Raw genomic sequence first — 18445 nt, 5'->3', positions numbered from 1 at the left:
CCCTCTCCTTCAACCACCACACCACATCAGAGCTCCTCACCACTCCCCCTCACCACCCAACCCTGCCGACTGCGCCGGGCCTGGCCAATCCTGCAGCCCGCAGGCTCGGGAGGGCCAGTTGCTTGGTGCTGGGGTGGCTCGGTTTCTTTCTGGGGGCTGCCGAAGCTGGGAGGGAGTGCTGTGTGTGGCAGTGGCGGCACAGGGAAGCACTTTTTATGACTGTGTTGCGGGCGGGATTAGCTGGATTAGACCCCAACTCAGAGAGACCCCCTGCGGTCACACGGAAGTCCCCGAGCGGGGTCAGAGCGCTGCAAACCAACTCCCTCTCGCTCACACATGATGCCCACTCCACCAACCAACATGGCACCAAAACACCACTGGTGAAGAGGGTTACTGCATGGCACTGAACCATTCCAGTGGTTGTGCATCATGAGAACAAGCAATGCTCTTAAATGGTTCTTTGCACTATATGGGGGTTCTTTAATGAACTTGTCTACTGATTGACGTATCTTGAAGGAAATGTGAAAGTTGAAAGTGGTGGTTATTTCATGGCATCATTCCAGAGACACCTTGATACCACCTTTTATGAAGACCTTTTAAAGTTGAATAATCCCAACTTCCAACACAATTTCTCAGTAGATCCTTAGATTAAGTCAACTACGAAATGCACCTTTGCCAATCTCCAGTCTAATAACATATGATACACTTGATAATGTAGGCAATTAACAGCAGAAACGCTCAAAAAGACAAGTCAATACAGTTTTTAATTTAACTGAATCAATGAATTTAACTCCTTTATCATACATATTGTGTCGCCAAAGTTCTTGCCAATACACAAACCCATCAGTAGGGATATAAGAAAATATCAATATCCTATTGTGATCTTCTTTTTTTTCTTACGGTATTTGCAATACTGTATTGATTTTAAAAACAGAATCTATTTTTAGTTATTAGTTTCATGTGAACATGGGTGTCAGATGGTGGTTCATTTTGTGTTGTGTTCAAACCCATACTGCTAGAAAGCAGTGTTGTACTTTAAAAAGATTAGGGCTGGGCGATATGGCTCTAAAATAATCTCACAATATTTCTGTGATAATTATATTCTTGGCGATATGGCAAATACTATAAAATATTTACTACTTCTGCAAAATGTTAATATGATGCAAAAAATAAAAACGTATGTATGTAAAATTTTCGTTTGCGATACAACAGCAGCACCAACTTTTGTACCAACTTTGTAAGTCCAGTACCGACTATCCACACACCATCCAACCACCACCAGCTTTCACCCTTAACTTCCAGAGCTTTCTACTGCTGGAGGGGGAAAGAAGTGATGTATGTGCTATCAGCGAACACAAGTGAGTGAGAGATGTGTGAGAGTGAGTGAGTGAGAGAGAGAGTAAGAGAGAGAGAGAGAGAGTTTGAAAGGTGAGAGAGAGAGAGAGAGAGAGAGTGAGAGAGAGTTCCTGACCCGCAGCTGTGGCACAATGCCCCCAAGCAGCCTGCTCGATCCCTGACACAAATTTTACACCGCAGCTGCCATTTACTCCACACCGCATTACCATATGTATGGCCTGCTCTCCCCTAATTATGCTAATCACCTGTCCAGCTCCGCACCCCCAAAAATGGGTCTATTTAGCAGTCCGCTGCCTACAAATGCCGCTTACCGCAATCCAGAGATGTACATTCAGAGCGGCCTGAATGGCCAGATTTTTCCACGTTGCTGGCTTCATTCAGGTCCCTTACCCTGAAGAAAAAAAACCTATTCAAATGAACTAGATCGCACCGCAACCACTGAAAAAAAAGGGTACGGAGAGAATGTGTGTGTGTGTGTGTGTCCCAAGGACTGAGGGGTTCTGAGTGTGCAGCTACCCAAACACTCCCCGAGTTCCAGCAAAATAAGATATCAGATGGAGCTGCAAGAATCCCAAAGTCCTGGAACTGATCAAAAAAAGTTAGATTTATTTGGTGTAATTAGCTACAATTAGCTTCATTTGCATAATGCATGATCACACAGATTTTTAGCTGATCAAAAGAAAAGCCAAACAATGTAGATCATTTTTTTAAACATTATTTTGTAGAGCTGGGAAGATGCACTATTGTAATGAACATCATTGATTATGCAAATATCGCAAAAAGTCACATAGGCTAAATGTATTTTTAAAATGGCCACGCCCACTGATAAAACAGGAGGTGTGTCCCAAACTGCAAAAAAAAAAGTTAATTGGCTAAAATTTAAGATAGAATTTGGGGAAAAAAGGATAATAGATAAAAAAAATAGCTGTCAGATAAACTGACTAATCCAAAAAATATATTATTTTTTTATCATGTATAATGAACATAAGGCTAAACATTAAGCATTAAGTGAGATGCTATATTTATTTTTTATTTATGTTTCATTTTTTATTTATAGTGAGTCAGTTGCAGCTATAATAATACTTACATCATTAATTTATCATTAAATCAAATTATGTATAATAAAAAGTTTACTGCTCTAAAAAAGTGTGTAATTTCACAATTATATGCACTATTATATTATCATTAATAGGTATTAATGTCATGCCATCAACTGATAATGACAAAAATACCATTTATCACAATTATTTCTGGAACAATAAAAGTTATTGTAACAGGCCTATTTGCAGTCGTATATTCTGGCTCTGTGTGTGAGCAGTCCACTCAGAAAGGCATTAAGGCAAGAGGTCTTCAAATCCTGAATCTTGAACCTTGAATCCAGGTTCCAGTCCTGGACTTCCTGCTAATCCTTGGTAGGTGTGATACTATGTGGCCAATCAACTACACTAACTGTTCCTTAACTTCCAGCAAGAACGAAATCCAGGACTGAATCCAAAACCTGGATTCAAACTTCCAGATTTGAAGATGTGTGACCCTTTCAGTCCCTACGTCCATTGCAATTGACAACATGTTTTCATCTTTCTTGTGTATTTTTGCATTTAACACAGATTGAGGCCTGCTGTCCAACAGAATGTACATTTATCAGCCAATTAAACATCTTAGCAGCTTAGCCCTGCCTACTGCATTGGACAAAATAAAAAAGTCATGTTAAAAATTATTTTTCCTGCTTAGGAATGATTTGTAAAACAACAAACTTTTACATAAAAGTTATATAAAATAAATATAACAGTGTTGGACAAATGATTACACTGAAATTAACATGAAAATACAAATAATATATGTTTTTGGATTGCATCGCAGACAGAAAACTGCATTCTTCTGATATTTTTCATCACTGGAACATAATTCAGGTCTGAAAGGGTTTAGGACTTATTTGGTAAGCTTTTAGATTAGCATGTCTCGTTTGGTGGCATCCCACAGGGCTCTGTTTTAGGGTTTATTAAAATGAGGCTAATAGTAGCAGATATAAGGCAGTGATGGGAGTGAACGATTGAAGTCTAGCCATAAACACAGGGTTAGGGTTTAATGGGTTTTTAATTACATGTTAAATTATAGAAGTGCCTGCTTTTTCAACACAATACACACAAACAACTTCTACAACTACAGCGCTTATCAGAAAACTTAATTATCTATTAACTTTTTTTCTTTTCCATTAATCTCTATTCTACACATTTTATTTTATTTTGATATGTCAAAATTCAGTATACATAGACTTGTTCACAATCGTTGGATCAAATCAAAATCAAAAGGACCGGATTCTTTAAATGTGTCCTTCAAACTTACTGCTATAAAGACACATTTAGACTAAAGACTAAAGAAACCAAAAGCCAAATCTATCCAAATCTAACCAACACACAAATAACACTATAGCTAGTATACTTCTTCCACCCCCCTCCCCCTCGCACTCATACTCACCACTCACTCACAAACACACTCTCTCTCTCTTTTTCCCTCTCACTCACTCTCTCTCTCTTTCCTTCTTGCCTAACCCCTCCGCCCCTCGGCCGCTGCAAGAGGGAGGGAGGGGAGGGGGAGGGCCGGACCACCCGGCATCCGTGGCAAGACACAGTGTTTACATTGCTGTGCTTCGCTCTGTAATACATCTGGCATCCCAGGGCTGGACTCCCAAGAGAGGAGGGGAGGGAGGAGGGTTTTTAGGGGGGGGTGGAGAAGGAAGGGGGGGCTGGGGGTGTGGAGAAGGGGGGTGGGCAAGGGGAGGGAAGAGTAGGGGGAGGGTGTTTAGTGTGGGGAAAAGTTTCGGAAGAAAAGCGAGAAGGAGAAGGGGAGTGGAAGGCAGGGGGGCAGGGGTAGGTGAGAGAGAGAGTGTGTGTGTGTGTGTGAGAGAAAGAGAGAGAGAGAGAGAGAGAGAGAGAGAGAGAAAGAGAGACATTCTGGTGTCTCTGGTTTTTGAATAACATCAGGCGGAGGTATGCAGAACATAAACACAGGACCTGGAGGCTTGTCAGGATGCCGGTTGTGAATGGGGACTGCTCCATTCGTCCCAGTCTTCACACACGTCTCTCTTTTTCAGACTGTTAGAGCAACTTTTAGGCATACATTTAATAAATACACCAAAATTGAAGTTATAAAGACATCTTAACATAATAATAACAATAACATCACCTGTCGACTGTACAATAAACAACACAGTCTGATAATGCACTTTGCTGATATGTGAAGAATGTAAGATTATTAAAAGAAAAAATGCAAGTCAAACTAGCCCAGTCTACTGTCTGCATTACAGTGTATTAAACTCTTAACCCCTCCAACTGCAGGCTTCCTATGTGACTATTAATCTTAGGGTGTTTTCATACCTGCACACTTTAGTCCAGTTAAAACTCTGACTCTGATTCATTTTCATGCGGTTTATTTGGGCAGGTGTGAATACTGTCTGTAATCATAATCATGTGCTGACCCAAAACAACATCACCCAGACCAGCGAGAGAATAAAAATGAGAATGTCATCTGACCTCAATTCAAACTATCAGCCATAAGCTGCATTCCAAAAGTTAGAGCTAAACAGCTGCTTAAGTGTAGTTTAAACTGATTTGTCAACAAGATAATTACTAATAATGTTGAACTGTATTTACTTTTTCTTACTCCCCTTTCCCAGACAAGTCTGACCAATAAGAGGAGAGAACGTTGTCACATGTTTTGTTGTGTCTCATTTTAATAAGCTTTTTTCAAAAATGCTGCAAGCTTACAGACCTATTAACTGACTTGAACTATAAGAGTGAAACACCCTTATAGGAATCAACTTACTTCCTCTCTGTCAGACCTTTAGAAACACTGGGAATTTTAGGAAAACTTTATACAGTGACTTTGCCTGGCGTCACGACAATAACAAACTTACATCCAGGTGGATAATGCTCACAGACACACTTTAAGTACACTGGAAATTCAAAACAAACAAATAAAAGATGAACTAACTTTTTTCAAACTTTAAACTGGAATCTACCAGAATACAGCTTTTTTCACATAGTTTGAGGCAGAGAATTTATCTTTACCTTAGATAGGCAGCTAACCGAAATACACCCAAGAGCTAATAGATAAGCTAGTTAGTTAAACAGGTTATCGTCACCAAATCTAACAAACAAGGACAAAGGTTGTACAGTACAATTAAAACCATTCATAAAGTTAGGTAAAGACTGACTGTATGCTGACTGAAATGTACGGTGGCCGAGAAAGCCCAACGCAGTGCAAATTGAAAAGCGCTGCAAAAGCACAAAACACATCCATCAAAATTACAACACAGGCGCAGCAAATAGAAAAACGCGCTGCAACTAGAAAAACGCGCTGCAAATAGAAAAACGCGCTGCAAATAGAACCACAACACAACGGAAGTGAGTCACAACACAACGGAATTTTCCCGGGGGACCTTAAAAGATACTGTACCAGCTAAGCTGCGTCTTCAGTAACGTCTCGGACTTCACTATGTGTACAAAGAACTTTTAATAATATGCACACAACCGTGGTAATCACAGGTAATAAACATAACTTACTTTTCAGAAGCTTGTTTGCCACTTATTGTCCTTTGTATACAGCTGGTACAGCATCTTTTAAGGTCCCCCGGGAAAATTCCGTTGTGTTGTGACTCACTTCCGTTGTGTTGTGGTTCTATTTGCAGCGCGTTTTTCTAGTTGCAGCGCGTTTTTCTATTTGCTGCGCCTGTGTTGTAATTTTGATGGATGTGTTTTGTGCTTTTGCAGCGCTTTTCAATTTGCACTGCGCTGGGCTTTCTCGGCCACCGTAGAAATGCCATGCGAGCATGAAAGTCAAGAGACAGGAAGAAATGATAGATACAGGTAAAAGTGCTGTAAAATAAATCAGGGCATGCAGAAGTGTTTCAGCAATCAGTGAATTAAAGATGTAGCTTAACAGATGATACAGAGAAAAACGTCGCTACAGCATTTAGAAATAAATGTACTGATATAACCCTTGATTTAGATGTTTATAGACTCTTAGCAGAAATGTTAACTAACTAGCAAACTAAGCAAACTAGCTTCCTGCTTACTTCACCACTAGGGGTGTGTTAAAAAAATCGATTATTCGATTTAAATCGATCCTCATTTGAATGATCCGATATCGATTTATATAAACCCGAGATCGATCTTTATAACTAGCCCCTTTTCCCCGTGTATGCGTAGCTTTAACGTCTCGCGTAGATCTCGCGAGACCATCCTTTTTTTCCGAGCAGCGCGCTCTGGCTGGGGTGATCAGTTAAGCATGGCTGAAGCAGGAGTGCAGGCGCCCAAGAACCTGAAGGCAGACGTGTGGTTGCATTTTGGATTCAGAAGCTATGGCGGTAGGGAAGAGCTGGATAAAAGCAAAGCTGTGTGTAAACTGTGCAACAAGGAGCTGCAGAAAAATCTCTAAGATGTAAGAGAGCAGTAATGAGCAGTAATGAATACTGTAAACATAATGTGCATGTTTAATGTTTTGTTACAAAAAACGGTAATTTGCACTTTAACAGGCCATTAAAATCTTTCAAGGCCTTTTCTGATATTGCAGCTATGCACAGCCAAATATATGTTTACATTACATGTTTATTGTTATAATGTGATGGATACATTAAATTATATTTAAAAAAGAATGTAACTTGTGTTGAGTGTTCATAATATAAACTAATATTTTAATAATGAAATTTGAGTGTTCCTTGTATAATTAAATTTCATATTCAAACTACAATTTTTATGGTAACTGAAATTTCCCTAAATTAATCGATGTTGAATCGAGAATCGAATCGAATCGAAAATCGATTTGAAAATCGAATCGAGACCTTGTGAATCGGAATCGAATCGAACTGGGAAATCAGTGATGATACCCACCCCTATTCACCACCTAGCAAAATGTACGGTCTCTGCCTTAAAGCACCTTTTTTTTACAAGTTTTCAAAAACTTCCTTCCACTTTTAAGATCTATCATCAGTTCGGGGATTTCCAAGTCTTTAAACGGTTAAATCTCACTGTCTAGACTTCCGTGCCAACATGGCTGGAGGCAAGTAGGCATGTTTAGAACAGATAACCACTTTTCGTTTTTGCCAGTGTGCCCCTTTAAGTTGAAAATCAACTTTCCGAGTACTCCTTTCCAACTTCTTATTTGTAATTTACCATGTCATTCACCATCTGGTCACTACTGCGAAAAAAAAAGAAAAAAAAAACAGAATGTTATGATCTTACTGTTCTAATAGTAAGAAACTGAACTGGCCTACGCATACACCCCTGCAGTATACCAGTTTATCATACAGCACTTCTGGAGACGATTATGCGCTGCCAGCCAAAAAAGAATCCTCAGCCAGCCCCTCTAATTACACTCCACTCCAAAAAGAGACAGTGGTGTTTAATACAAGCCCAGCACAACGGGTAAGTCAAGGACAGAGAGAGACTGTACACCCACAAACCCGCCGAGTCGGAGGCCACCCAGCTTCAGGCTGGTCCGGCCTCCTCCTCCTCCTCCTCATCTTCCTCCTTCTTCTCGGCTTAAGACCTGAAGCCCCGAGGGCTCTGCATACTTCTCTTCCAGTTCAACCATGTGTGGTGAAGCTTTCCCGTGCACATCAAAACAGGGATAATTCAATCGGATCCCGCTCTCCTCGCCACAGAATGGGGAGGCTGCATTCTTTGGCTGCTTCGTCCACATTAAAAGAGAACATGGGTTTTCTAACCATATGCCTCACATTTCACACGTTCTCCAGTAATACCAGGGAAATAAGCAGGCCATGAGCGGCCCTCTTTTTTTTAACTGGGGCAGAAAACTTGCACAGCATATTTCTCACCACACAAAAAAACTGGTGTGAACTGTATGTGACAGCATGCAGCATTTTTTTTTATGTGTGTGTAAAAAGTTACATACATCCTGGTCTGGCTTGACGCCCTACTAAATTAAACTAAATAAAACAAAGCATTGTTCCTGAATCAATCAGTGTCATTCTTCTAAAAAAATATATAATTTTTAATCCACGCTAGTCATATTGATCATAATCATTGATAAAATCATATACTGCCCTCTGCTGGGTACACAATGCTGGTATTCCCTACTTCTAATTCTCAAAAACGTCATTCAACAATGAAACAAATATTGCATAATAATGGTGCCTGTGTTTTTTTCTTTCTCTCTTTTTTCTTTCTTTTCCTTTCTCTCTCTCTTTCTCTCTCCATCTCTGGCCTTTCCCTGCCAAGGCTGGAACCCCTCACTCCGCACCAGGCTCTTTGGGCCAGTATCAGATGAGCTTTTAAATAGTGGAGTCTCCACTTGATGACCTCAGGCCCTGAGGGACACAGCCTTGTGGCCCCCTATTTTGTGGCCCCCTCTCCTGTTTAGAAAAGAATAGGACAGCCCAAGCCTCAATATCTCAATGATTTCACTGCAGGGGGAGTTCCTTTCCACCAACCGACCAAGGGGGGGATGGCCTACAGGAAGGCAAATGTTTATGTGAAACTGTTTTAATTAAATTCAGACGGCACTGGTATTTTCTTTAAAAAAAAAAAAAACACCCGTCTGTGTTTTTGTAAACCTGGAATGCCAAAAATATGGTCGTCGCTCATACTTTTGAGCCCCAGTGTTTTCCAGTAATCCTGTGCTCCACAACATCCCTGTTTCCAGTTCTGCATGAGATTAAGGGACAGGTGGATCACACCTAAACCTGGCAGAATCTAAAGAGCTCAGCCAACTAAAGCAGCAGTCCTTAAGATTTTTTGTTATCTTAAATTAAATTGAACGTAGTAGTAGTATTACTCACTTAAGAAGAGACAAAATATTTAAAATAACAGTATTAAGGTCTTTTAAAGTGCAGAATAATATATTTATATCCCAAAAACAGAGTGGTCTAGAAAATTTATTGGATGTTATTGCACTTGATGCAAATGAAATAAACAATATCCTCAAAAACACAGAATTTCCTAAATCAATTTATTTACATTAACCTGCATTAAAAGTACTCTTCCACAAGTTCGCTGCAATAACACATTCTCACCAAAGAGGTCTCTAAATCCCCAAATCCCCCAAACTTACAGACTGTCACTTTAAAGCAAGAAAAATTTTTTTTACATTTAAACGTTTTATAAGCTTATGATCCTTTGTAAAAGCAGACAGAACTTCACTCTGCTGTTGAAAAAAAGAGCACCTGTCAGGTCGCAATGTGGATTTTAGTACTAGACAGACCCTGTCCTGATTCCCATCTTTCTGAAGCTTTGTATAAACCACTGCAGGAAGCTAGACGGGCCCTGCTGCTGTGTGCGACTGAGGTGTAGAGTCACGTCTAGCAGCCAGTGATCTCTCACCATGAGGGACATTTCCCGAAAGCAGCTTCTGAAGTCTTTTTAATAGGGCAGCATTTTATGCCCTCTTGTGGCAAGACACAGTGTCTAATCAGTCCACAACTGTAAGTTTGCAGCAATCTGGTGTGCATTATTATTACTATTTCTCAATAACTTTAAGTGCAGAAACATGTTAATGCACATATAATCAATGCAAGGAAAACGGAATCCTTCTCATAATTAAAAGGTTTAATTAATATAATTAGTGTGTTGCAGTTTGTGAACCAACATAACCTTCATATCCTCTAGCCTAGGTGTCTATGTGACCTAATGCTGGACATCTTTGTGATGTTCCTAAACATTCGAGTGAATTCGAGTGAATGTGGCTCTGTCCATTCTGGAGCCACTAACACCGTGAACGCACACATCACATCAATCTTAACTGTAAAATCTGTAAAGCAACCAAACAAATTATATGTGTTGGACCACACAGCCATGAATGGCAAGTGATGAAAGCCAAAATGACATCACACTGAATCCCATTCAAGCTGAACTTAAGGGGAAGGTACGAGACAAAGCTGCATCGCAGGGTCATCTGGAGGTCGCCAGCGAGACTGTTCCAAATGAAACATAAACACGCATCCTAATGGACGCGGGGCCGACATCTCACAGCCCAAAACCCTGGACAGCCAGAACTGATCTATCCCTCAGCTGTGGAGCTTCATCCAAACAGATTTCAGTGTTCCTACATCTGGCAGCTCTCATCTCCCAACCTGGATGGATCTTTGAGGAGGTGCATGTGTGTGTCCAGCAGAAAGAACTTGCCAGGACAAAGAACATCTCCAAATGAAGTGACTGTGCTTGCTGAGGGAATGCTGGATTTATGGCAAGGGATGCACCAATATTTGATATTTTTTATGTCCATTACTGTTGATGCTCACAAAAATATTTGGACTGCATCGAACTGAATTAGGAATAATAAATCTAGCATTTATATAATAAATATAACAAAGAACTATAGCATTTCTCTGTAAAGGCTGATATTAATATTAGGGTTGCACAGTATTGAAATAAGTACAGGAATAACCTTACATGTCTTAATATTAATACTCCACTTTCATATATCTAAGATATGTACATGCTATTTCTCCTGCCAATGGTTCTTTACTAGCTGTGTCATTCCATCTGCAAACTAGAATGGTAGTGAGGTATTGTTTCAAGTCAATGCAGTAAACCTACTGAGACATCTAAAAAAAAAACTGAGACTTGAGAAAAAAAACAGAGTGCAGTGAAGTGTATACACAAAAGACTGCGTATATGATTATTACAACTTATATAGATTAAAACAGATAATGGGAGGCTTTTGCAGAAATGTGTTTATGAACATACAATGCACAGGCCAGTGAGTTTTAACTATTATTCCAAGTAAACCTTTATTAGAGGGCTGCATAATACATCGTCTTAGCATTGTTATCGCAATGTGCCAACTTGGGCAGGCAGCATTGTGGACATGACAAAAAGTCACCTCTACATCTAAGAAAATTGCGTAAAATGTAGACAAAAGTAATTAAAAAGTAAGAGTTACCATTCCTCTGTATTTGTTATTAAAAATTAAATCATTAAAAGTTTTAATGATTGGTTGTCATGTTTTTTTTTTTTTTTTTTTTTTACAGTATGGTGTCCTCATAGTGCAATACATTTCCCCATAAAGCAAAAATATGTTGGTACTGGGGCTGGGCGATATTGTAAAAAAAATAAATCGTAATATTCTGCAAGTATATGAGCGAATCTTGATTATAATGGAGATTTTTAGTTCTTACATAACAATTTAGTGTTTTATTTGTAAACAAACAGTACAATTTAAAGTGATGTAGAAGCTTAAGGTTACTTTACATTTAATAATTGAAACTTTTTTTAACAAATAGTAAACATTCCCTTTAAGCTTACATACAGCTTTTTATATTAATCACAGTGCAAACATAACAACCTTGTATTTCAGTTAAATATGACATAAAATATTTCTTTACAGGTTTCTGACAAAAGCAAACTTCTTTATATTGATATTCCCTTAACCTTGATTCTCCCATTAAAAAAGAAAAAAGTTAATTTGATTAACCTCCCAGCCCTATTCTGCACCAACGACGGTTTAATGTCTCAGCATCGAAAAAATTAACATTGATTTAACTTGGCTACTACTTTGTCTTCTGACGTCATAACCAACATTCACCGGGCCACTTCAACTATTATGAGGCAATATAGGTCTGTTTATTGGTACGCATATGCGTAAACTAGTAGTGTTTATTATTATATAATATATAATATACTGAATATACTGAACCATATTGGGATACATTTGGCTCTGTGTTAATTCTGAGTGAACCTTCAGTGTAAAAAAAAAATTCACATTATTTACAGTATTGTATCATTATGGCAAAAATATGTTGCACCAACATTATTTCAACGATTTAGAGATGGTTTAGAGAAAATTAACGTTGATTTAATGTTGGCTACTTTTGCTATCATCATTATAGAGCAATACAGGTCTATTTACCGTTACGCGCATGCGCAGAAAAGTAGCGTTTATTATTATTACCGCTCAGCGCAACAGGTAACATGAGGGCTGTGCAGAAACGTGTTTTTAAAAACACAATCCAAAATCCAGCGGGTTTTGAGGGACTGGCGCTATCGAAAGGTCTCCAAACTGCAGGAATGTGGATCAAAGGAGCAGCTCGCCCCTCCCCTGCCGAAAGCCCCTCAGCACCACCCGCACTACGGGCCCCAGCCTCCTCACAACACACCGACCAACTCTCACACACAGCCACGCAAATCACTCCGAACCCGCCGCTTCCCGCCGCTCCGCTCCGCTCCGCCGAGCCGGGGACCAGGGCTCGGGACTCGGTGGAGGGCAGCAGCGGCGCGCTGAGCCCGTGTTTCGCTCTCTTCCTGCTTTAACCCTGAGACAAATCTTTGTGGAAAGGTTTGAAAGCTGTCCAAAAAAACAGGACCACACACAGTGGGGCTGCGAGCAGCGCGGATCACATTCAGCTGCAGGAGGCAGACACACACACACACACTCACAAAATGGCGGCTTTGACAAACTTTTCTCCCCTAAAAGAAAACGCTGTTTTTCTGTCTGGGAGGGAAGCTTACTTTTGGTTTGGGGGGGAAAACACACCAGAAAACAAGCAAGAAACTGTGGTGGTGAAACACAGCTATGTGCTCAAGCATGTGGAGGAAAATATGAGGGTTTTCACGCTTTTCTCTGGAGCTTTGCCAGGCTTTCAAACCAGCTATACAATAAACAGTTCCTTCAGCTCCAGTTCCACCACGACACACCACCATCCCACCCACAGTTTCTTTAATTGTTAATTGGTCCAAAAGCTCCTTCATGTCCACTCTGTATTGGAGAGCGATGGAGAGAAAGGGGATGTAAGCATTGTCTCAGCTGGTGTGTGGAAGAGCTTAACATTATGATGATTTGTACACTGTTTTTCACAAAAACAATAAATCAGATCAGTTCATAAAGCATGAATCATAAAACTATGCCATTAGTTCATATGCTTACTATGTGAATACTACTTTACTTGGTGGTGGTGAAACACAGCTCTGTGCTCAAGCCTGTGAAGGAAAATATGAAGGTTTTCACACTTTTCTCTGAAGCTCTGCCATACTTTCTAGCTAGCTATACAATAAACAGTTCCTCCAGCACCAGTTCCACCACAACACACCACCATCCCACCCATCCAGATTCACGACTTCACTCCTCTCTTCCACCATCTGTGCAGACACTCTTGAAACTTCTAGCTAACTAGTCTAGGCGGCAGTTCCTGCAGAGACTGCAAGTGTGACTGCAGAGACTCAGCAGTGTTTGTTGTCTAAAGGTGTTGCAGTCTAGAACATTTGGCTACACAATTCAATGTGAAAACATTTGGCCAATATAGATGTGTCCAAAGGGTTTTAGCTAAATGGTGAAATGCAAAAACATTTGTCTAAATGGGGGAGTCCAAAAACATTTGGAGCTGTGTCCACAGGACTAAAATACAGGGTGCCAAAACTTTTGCTCCAATATCACAAAACATGGGTGGAATAATGACGGAAGTAAGAAGTAATAAAAGACTTGCAATCACGCCAATAAAACAAACTGGTAAAGATGGGTGAGAAGAGAAAATAAACAGAGAGAGAGAGAAAAAAAACAGTTTCTTACCTTCAACCCAGAGTTTCTCCACGTCCGTTTCGAGATTAGCTGCCCTTAAACCAACGGCGAAAGCTCCAAATATCAAAAGGCCCACGACTAAAAACTTCCCACAGTTCTTTTGTATGTAACAGCCAAGTTTGAAGAAAAGTCCTTGAAACTGTGCTCTCAGCCACAACGGTGCTTTCCTTCCAGTCGCATTACCCTACGATGAGACACACAGAAAAGAACCAGATATTAGCTATCTAATTCGCTTTAATATTGACTGTAAATTTAATTAAGATATGTTGGGGAAAAAAACATGGGTTGGTTTGGAGAGATTAAACCAGACTACTAAACTATTCCACTTAAATCCATAGGTACCCAGATAGATAACATGCCCATGTGGGCCCTATATGGGTAGCCCAACTTGGGACCAGAAGGTTTTGTACACAGGTTCCATGTTGGCCCCATGTACTGATGATGGATGTCACTGATGGGACCCACCAGAGTCAGTGGTATGAGACCAGGAGAGGTTAACATGGGCCCCAAATGGGCTGTTTACTGCACATGGGGCCTAGATAGGGTCCATCTGAGATTCAGGTGGGCATGAAATTTGGGGTGACCAATAGGTAGGTCCCAATAAGAACACATAAGAACATGTTTAAGCAAGCCCACTCAGAGCCCATCTATGAGCACATGAGCATGCTGGCTAGGCAAGGGGGGTTGGGGTCTTGGAAGACAAGAAGGCATAAACAACACTAGCTCTGGCTAGATCTGTGACAGGGCAGGGGTTTGAAACCCAAACAGAACTTTGTTTATATAGCTTGCTGTGACAGTTTTACACATCTATAACTACAGCTCTGGAAAAAAAAGAGACCACTTACTTAAAAATAATGAATTTCTTTGATTTTACCAAATTGAAAACCTCTGGAATATAATCAAGACTAAGATGGATGATCACAAGCCATTAAACCAAGCTTAACTGCTTGGACGTTTGCACCAGGAGTGGCATAAAGTTATCCAAAAGCAGTGTGTAAGACTGGTGGAGGAGAACATGCCAAGATGCATGCAAACTGTGATTAAAAAACAGTGTTATTGTGAATATGAACATGTTTTCTTTGCATTATTTGAGGTCTGAAAGCTTTGATTTTTTTTTTATTTCAGCCATTTCTCTTTTACTGAAAATAAATGCCCTGAATGACAATATTTGTATTTGGGAGAAAACAACAATGTTCATATTACTCAAACATATACCTATAAACAGCAAAATCAGAGAAACTGATTCAGAAACTGAAGTGGTCTCTTATTTTTTCAAGAGCTGTGTATACTCTGTGTTTATAAGTGTAAAGAGAGTGCACTAGCCTTGCTAACGTTTATAACAGAGCCAGAGCTAGCTGTCTCGACTCCACACTCACTCACGAGTTCCAGTTTGGGGGCTGTTTTGTGCCACACACAGAGTCTAGCGTTAGCAGAAACAGAGAGGCTTCTGTTTGTACCTACAGTCAGTTTTCGACTGTTTCTGGTGTTTCTGAAGCGCTAGTCGAGGCTTTGGTCCACAAAACGTGTGTCAAACTGATGATATAAACGCAGACGTGCACACGTGGGTTCCGCTCATTGCCATAGAGCCGCGCGACGCTGTGTGTGAATGTGTGTGTGAATTTGAGGGGTGGAAGCGGAGCAGCCATCACTGACTGAGGGAGTTAGGACAATATTTGTGAACGGAAGAGGGCAGCCACATGGATTTTGCCTTAACAGCACGGGAGGAAAATTAACGTTACTCCCCGCACAGATAGATACTATGATAAAACACTCTAGCCTAGCCTAGGCTAGTGTTGACTAGCCGAGGTGTGCGGCAGCAGTGTGCTCAGGCATGCTCTGAGTTCAGCTAGGTGGAGCTAACAAACTTAGCGTAAGCTAACGCTAGCTAGCTACCTGTTAACTAGTTCAAGTCTGACGTAAATAGACAGCTGTTGGAAGCCCATTCCTGACATCTAAGTTACAAATGAACTTTTCAGATACTGTCATTATTGAGTTAATTATTAAGTTGTTGTTTTTTTAGATACTAAGTTGTTTTAATGTACTGATGCATTATTTTGAGATCCTTATGGTAGTTATTTTGTAATGCTAAGTTGTTATTTTGAGATGCTAAGTTGTTACTTTAAGATGCTAAGTCGTTACTTTGAAATATTACCTCCTTATTCTAAGATATAAAGTTGTTATTTTGCGATACTAAGTTGTTATTTTGAGATACTAAGTACTAAGTCATTAGTTTGAGGATACCAAGTTGTTTTGAGATACTGGTGCATTATTTTGAGATGCTAAGTCGTAACTTTGAAATGCTAAATCATTGCTTTCGAGATACAAAGTCATTATTTTAGGTGCTTATTGGTTACTGTGAGATTCTAAGTCACTACTTTGGGATGTATCGTTGTTATGGGACATTATCTCATTATTCTGAGATACTTGTTAGTTTAGTTTTAGATGTTATGTTATTAGTTTGAGATATGAAGTGACTACTCTAGGATACTATGTAATTACCTTTATTTTGAGATCTTAGAATTACAAGCTAATAAGTCAATTATTTTAAGATGCAAAGTTGTTATTTTGAGATATTAGGTTGTTATTCTGAGATACTAAGTCGTTATCTTGAGATTCCATGTCATTACTTGAAATACCAAGTTGTAGGTTTGAGATGTTAAGTTGTTATTTTGAGATACTAAGTCGTTACCTTGAGATACCTTGTCATTATTTAAGATACTAAGTTGTTGATTTGAGATATTAAGTCATTACCTTGAGATACTATGTTGTTATTCTGAAAGACTAATTTGTAAGTCTGACATACAAAGTTGTTACTTTCAGATGCTAAGTTGTTTTTCTATGATATTAAGTCATTACATCGAGATACTATATCTTTATTCAGAGATACTAAGTTGTTATTTTGAGATATTAAGTTGTTACTTTGAGATACTATTTCACCGAAGTACTGTCTTATTATTTTAAGTAACCATCTCATTATTTTGAGTATTTTTAAAAATAAAAATAATAATTGAGCTTCTTAAAACAGTAAGATAGCAGTTCACTTCATAAAGTTTTTATTTATTATTTAAAGTGACGGGAATGGTCTTCTATGGGAGAAACTGTTTGAACACAGTCATGCATTAAAAACATTAAAAAACAGGAGAAATTCTAGCTAGGATCCCTAAAGCTGCTCCTGAAATCAGCGCCCCCTGAGTGAGCTCTCCGCGGCAGCCCCGGCTCTCTGTGCCCCGCTAGACCGTTACCTACAGCGAGAGACTGAGCTAAAGTTTTCGGGGTCAGTTTTCAGGGCTCTCTCCTGTTCCCCCACCGACCGCCTTCACGGCAAAAGCACGTAAAAACACACAGACAGAGAGACACAAGCCAAAGCACCTCCGAGATCTGCTCCAGCGCGAAGGCGGCATCGCAGTAGCTCGGCCGCTGCAAGTACTCCAAATCCGCGGCGGCTGCGCGGCTGCTGCCCCTGCTCCTCCTCTGCATTAACCTCGGCCGATCGGGGTCCCTGTTCTCCTGCTCGGAGGAGACGTTAACAGCCGAGGCCATGTTGCACTGCGCTGTGCGCGGGGCTTCTCGCGATCCACGTTAGTAGTAATAGTAGTAGTATATCCCCCCGCGAGCGCGTCTGGCTATCCAAAGGCGACCGAGTTTCTGTCTTGGCGTTCCCGGAGCCACAAAGCACTTCATACTCCTGTTCGGGACGGCGAGTCTGCACAGTCTGCGCCTTCCATTCCCACATTTCGCGGTGCGGAGGGTCCTCTCCCGCGGCTCCCGCATCCACCGCTGCTCCCTCTCTCTCTCTCCTGCGGGGCTGCTCACTCACAACACGGCGAGGCGGAGGCGGCGCTCTCCGGGCGATCTGCGGCTGCGGCGGCGGGCTCGCTCACTCTGTGGTCGGCGCATTCTGCGGGCTGTGCGCGGTGTGGCTCGGGCCGCGGGACACGGCGATCTCTGAGATTGAATAGATGAGAAAAAAGAGCACTCTCCATTCGGAGGCACAGGAGGAGGGGTAAAGGACGAGGGGAAAAAAGAGAAGGGGCCCGAGAGCCCGCCCCCGGCTCTGTCAGATGGCCGCGGTTCCTCGGATCTGATTGGTTCCAGAAGGGCAAAAATTACTCAGCAAACACGACTATTATTAGCTGCTTAGCAACAGCTCACCAAAGTAGAGAGACCACCCAGGCCGAGAAACTCTCGCGTGTGCATCTCAAACTTCAGGGGAGCCTTAAAGGAGAAGCCACGCCCCCTTCTCCCCGTCCCGTCCGGGCTTAGGGGCTGCCTACAGCTCCAGAGCTCCAACTCTTACTAATACACACACACACACACACACACACACACTCACTCTCTCTCTCTCTCTCTCTCTCTCTCTCTCTCTCTCTCTCTCACACACACACACACACACACACACTCTCACTCTCTCTCTCTCTCTCTCTCTCTCTCTCTCTCTCTCTCTCTCTCTCTCACACACACACACACACACACACACACTCTCTCTCTCTCTCTCTCTCTCTCTCTCTCTCTCTCTCTCACACACACACACACAATCTCAGTCCGTGTTTTTCTTATTCTC

At 40.9% G+C, this 18445-nt stretch overlaps 1 protein-coding gene across 2 annotated transcripts in view; it reads right to left on the bottom strand.

Annotated features, from left to right (window-relative positions):
* The window catches only part of ptch1 (patched 1), an 82765-nt gene extending 64645 nt beyond the window's left edge, over positions 1–18120 (bottom strand). The window contains exons 1-2 of one of the 2 annotated variants that reach the window (XM_007231599.4): positions 17254–18120; positions 13876–14068 (exon numbers count right to left, since the gene is read on the bottom strand). In XM_007231599.4, the coding sequence (XP_007231661.3) occupies positions 13876–14068; positions 17254–17424 (364 nt within the window). In that variant the 5' untranslated portion in view covers positions 17425–18120. The remainder of the gene's footprint in view (positions 1–13875; positions 14069–17253) is intronic. The other variant, XM_007231597.4, reaches the window with a different exon arrangement.
* Between the last annotated feature and the right edge of the window lie 325 nt (positions 18121–18445).

The sequence above is a fragment of the Astyanax mexicanus genome, chromosome 12, assembly GCF_023375975.1.
Source record: "Astyanax mexicanus isolate ESR-SI-001 chromosome 12, AstMex3_surface, whole genome shotgun sequence".
Classification (NCBI taxonomy): domain Eukaryota; kingdom Metazoa; phylum Chordata; class Actinopteri; order Characiformes; family Acestrorhamphidae; genus Astyanax; species Astyanax mexicanus.
The sequence above is the reverse complement of the archived record's forward strand: the minus strand, read 5'-3'. Positions and strand labels throughout refer to the sequence as shown.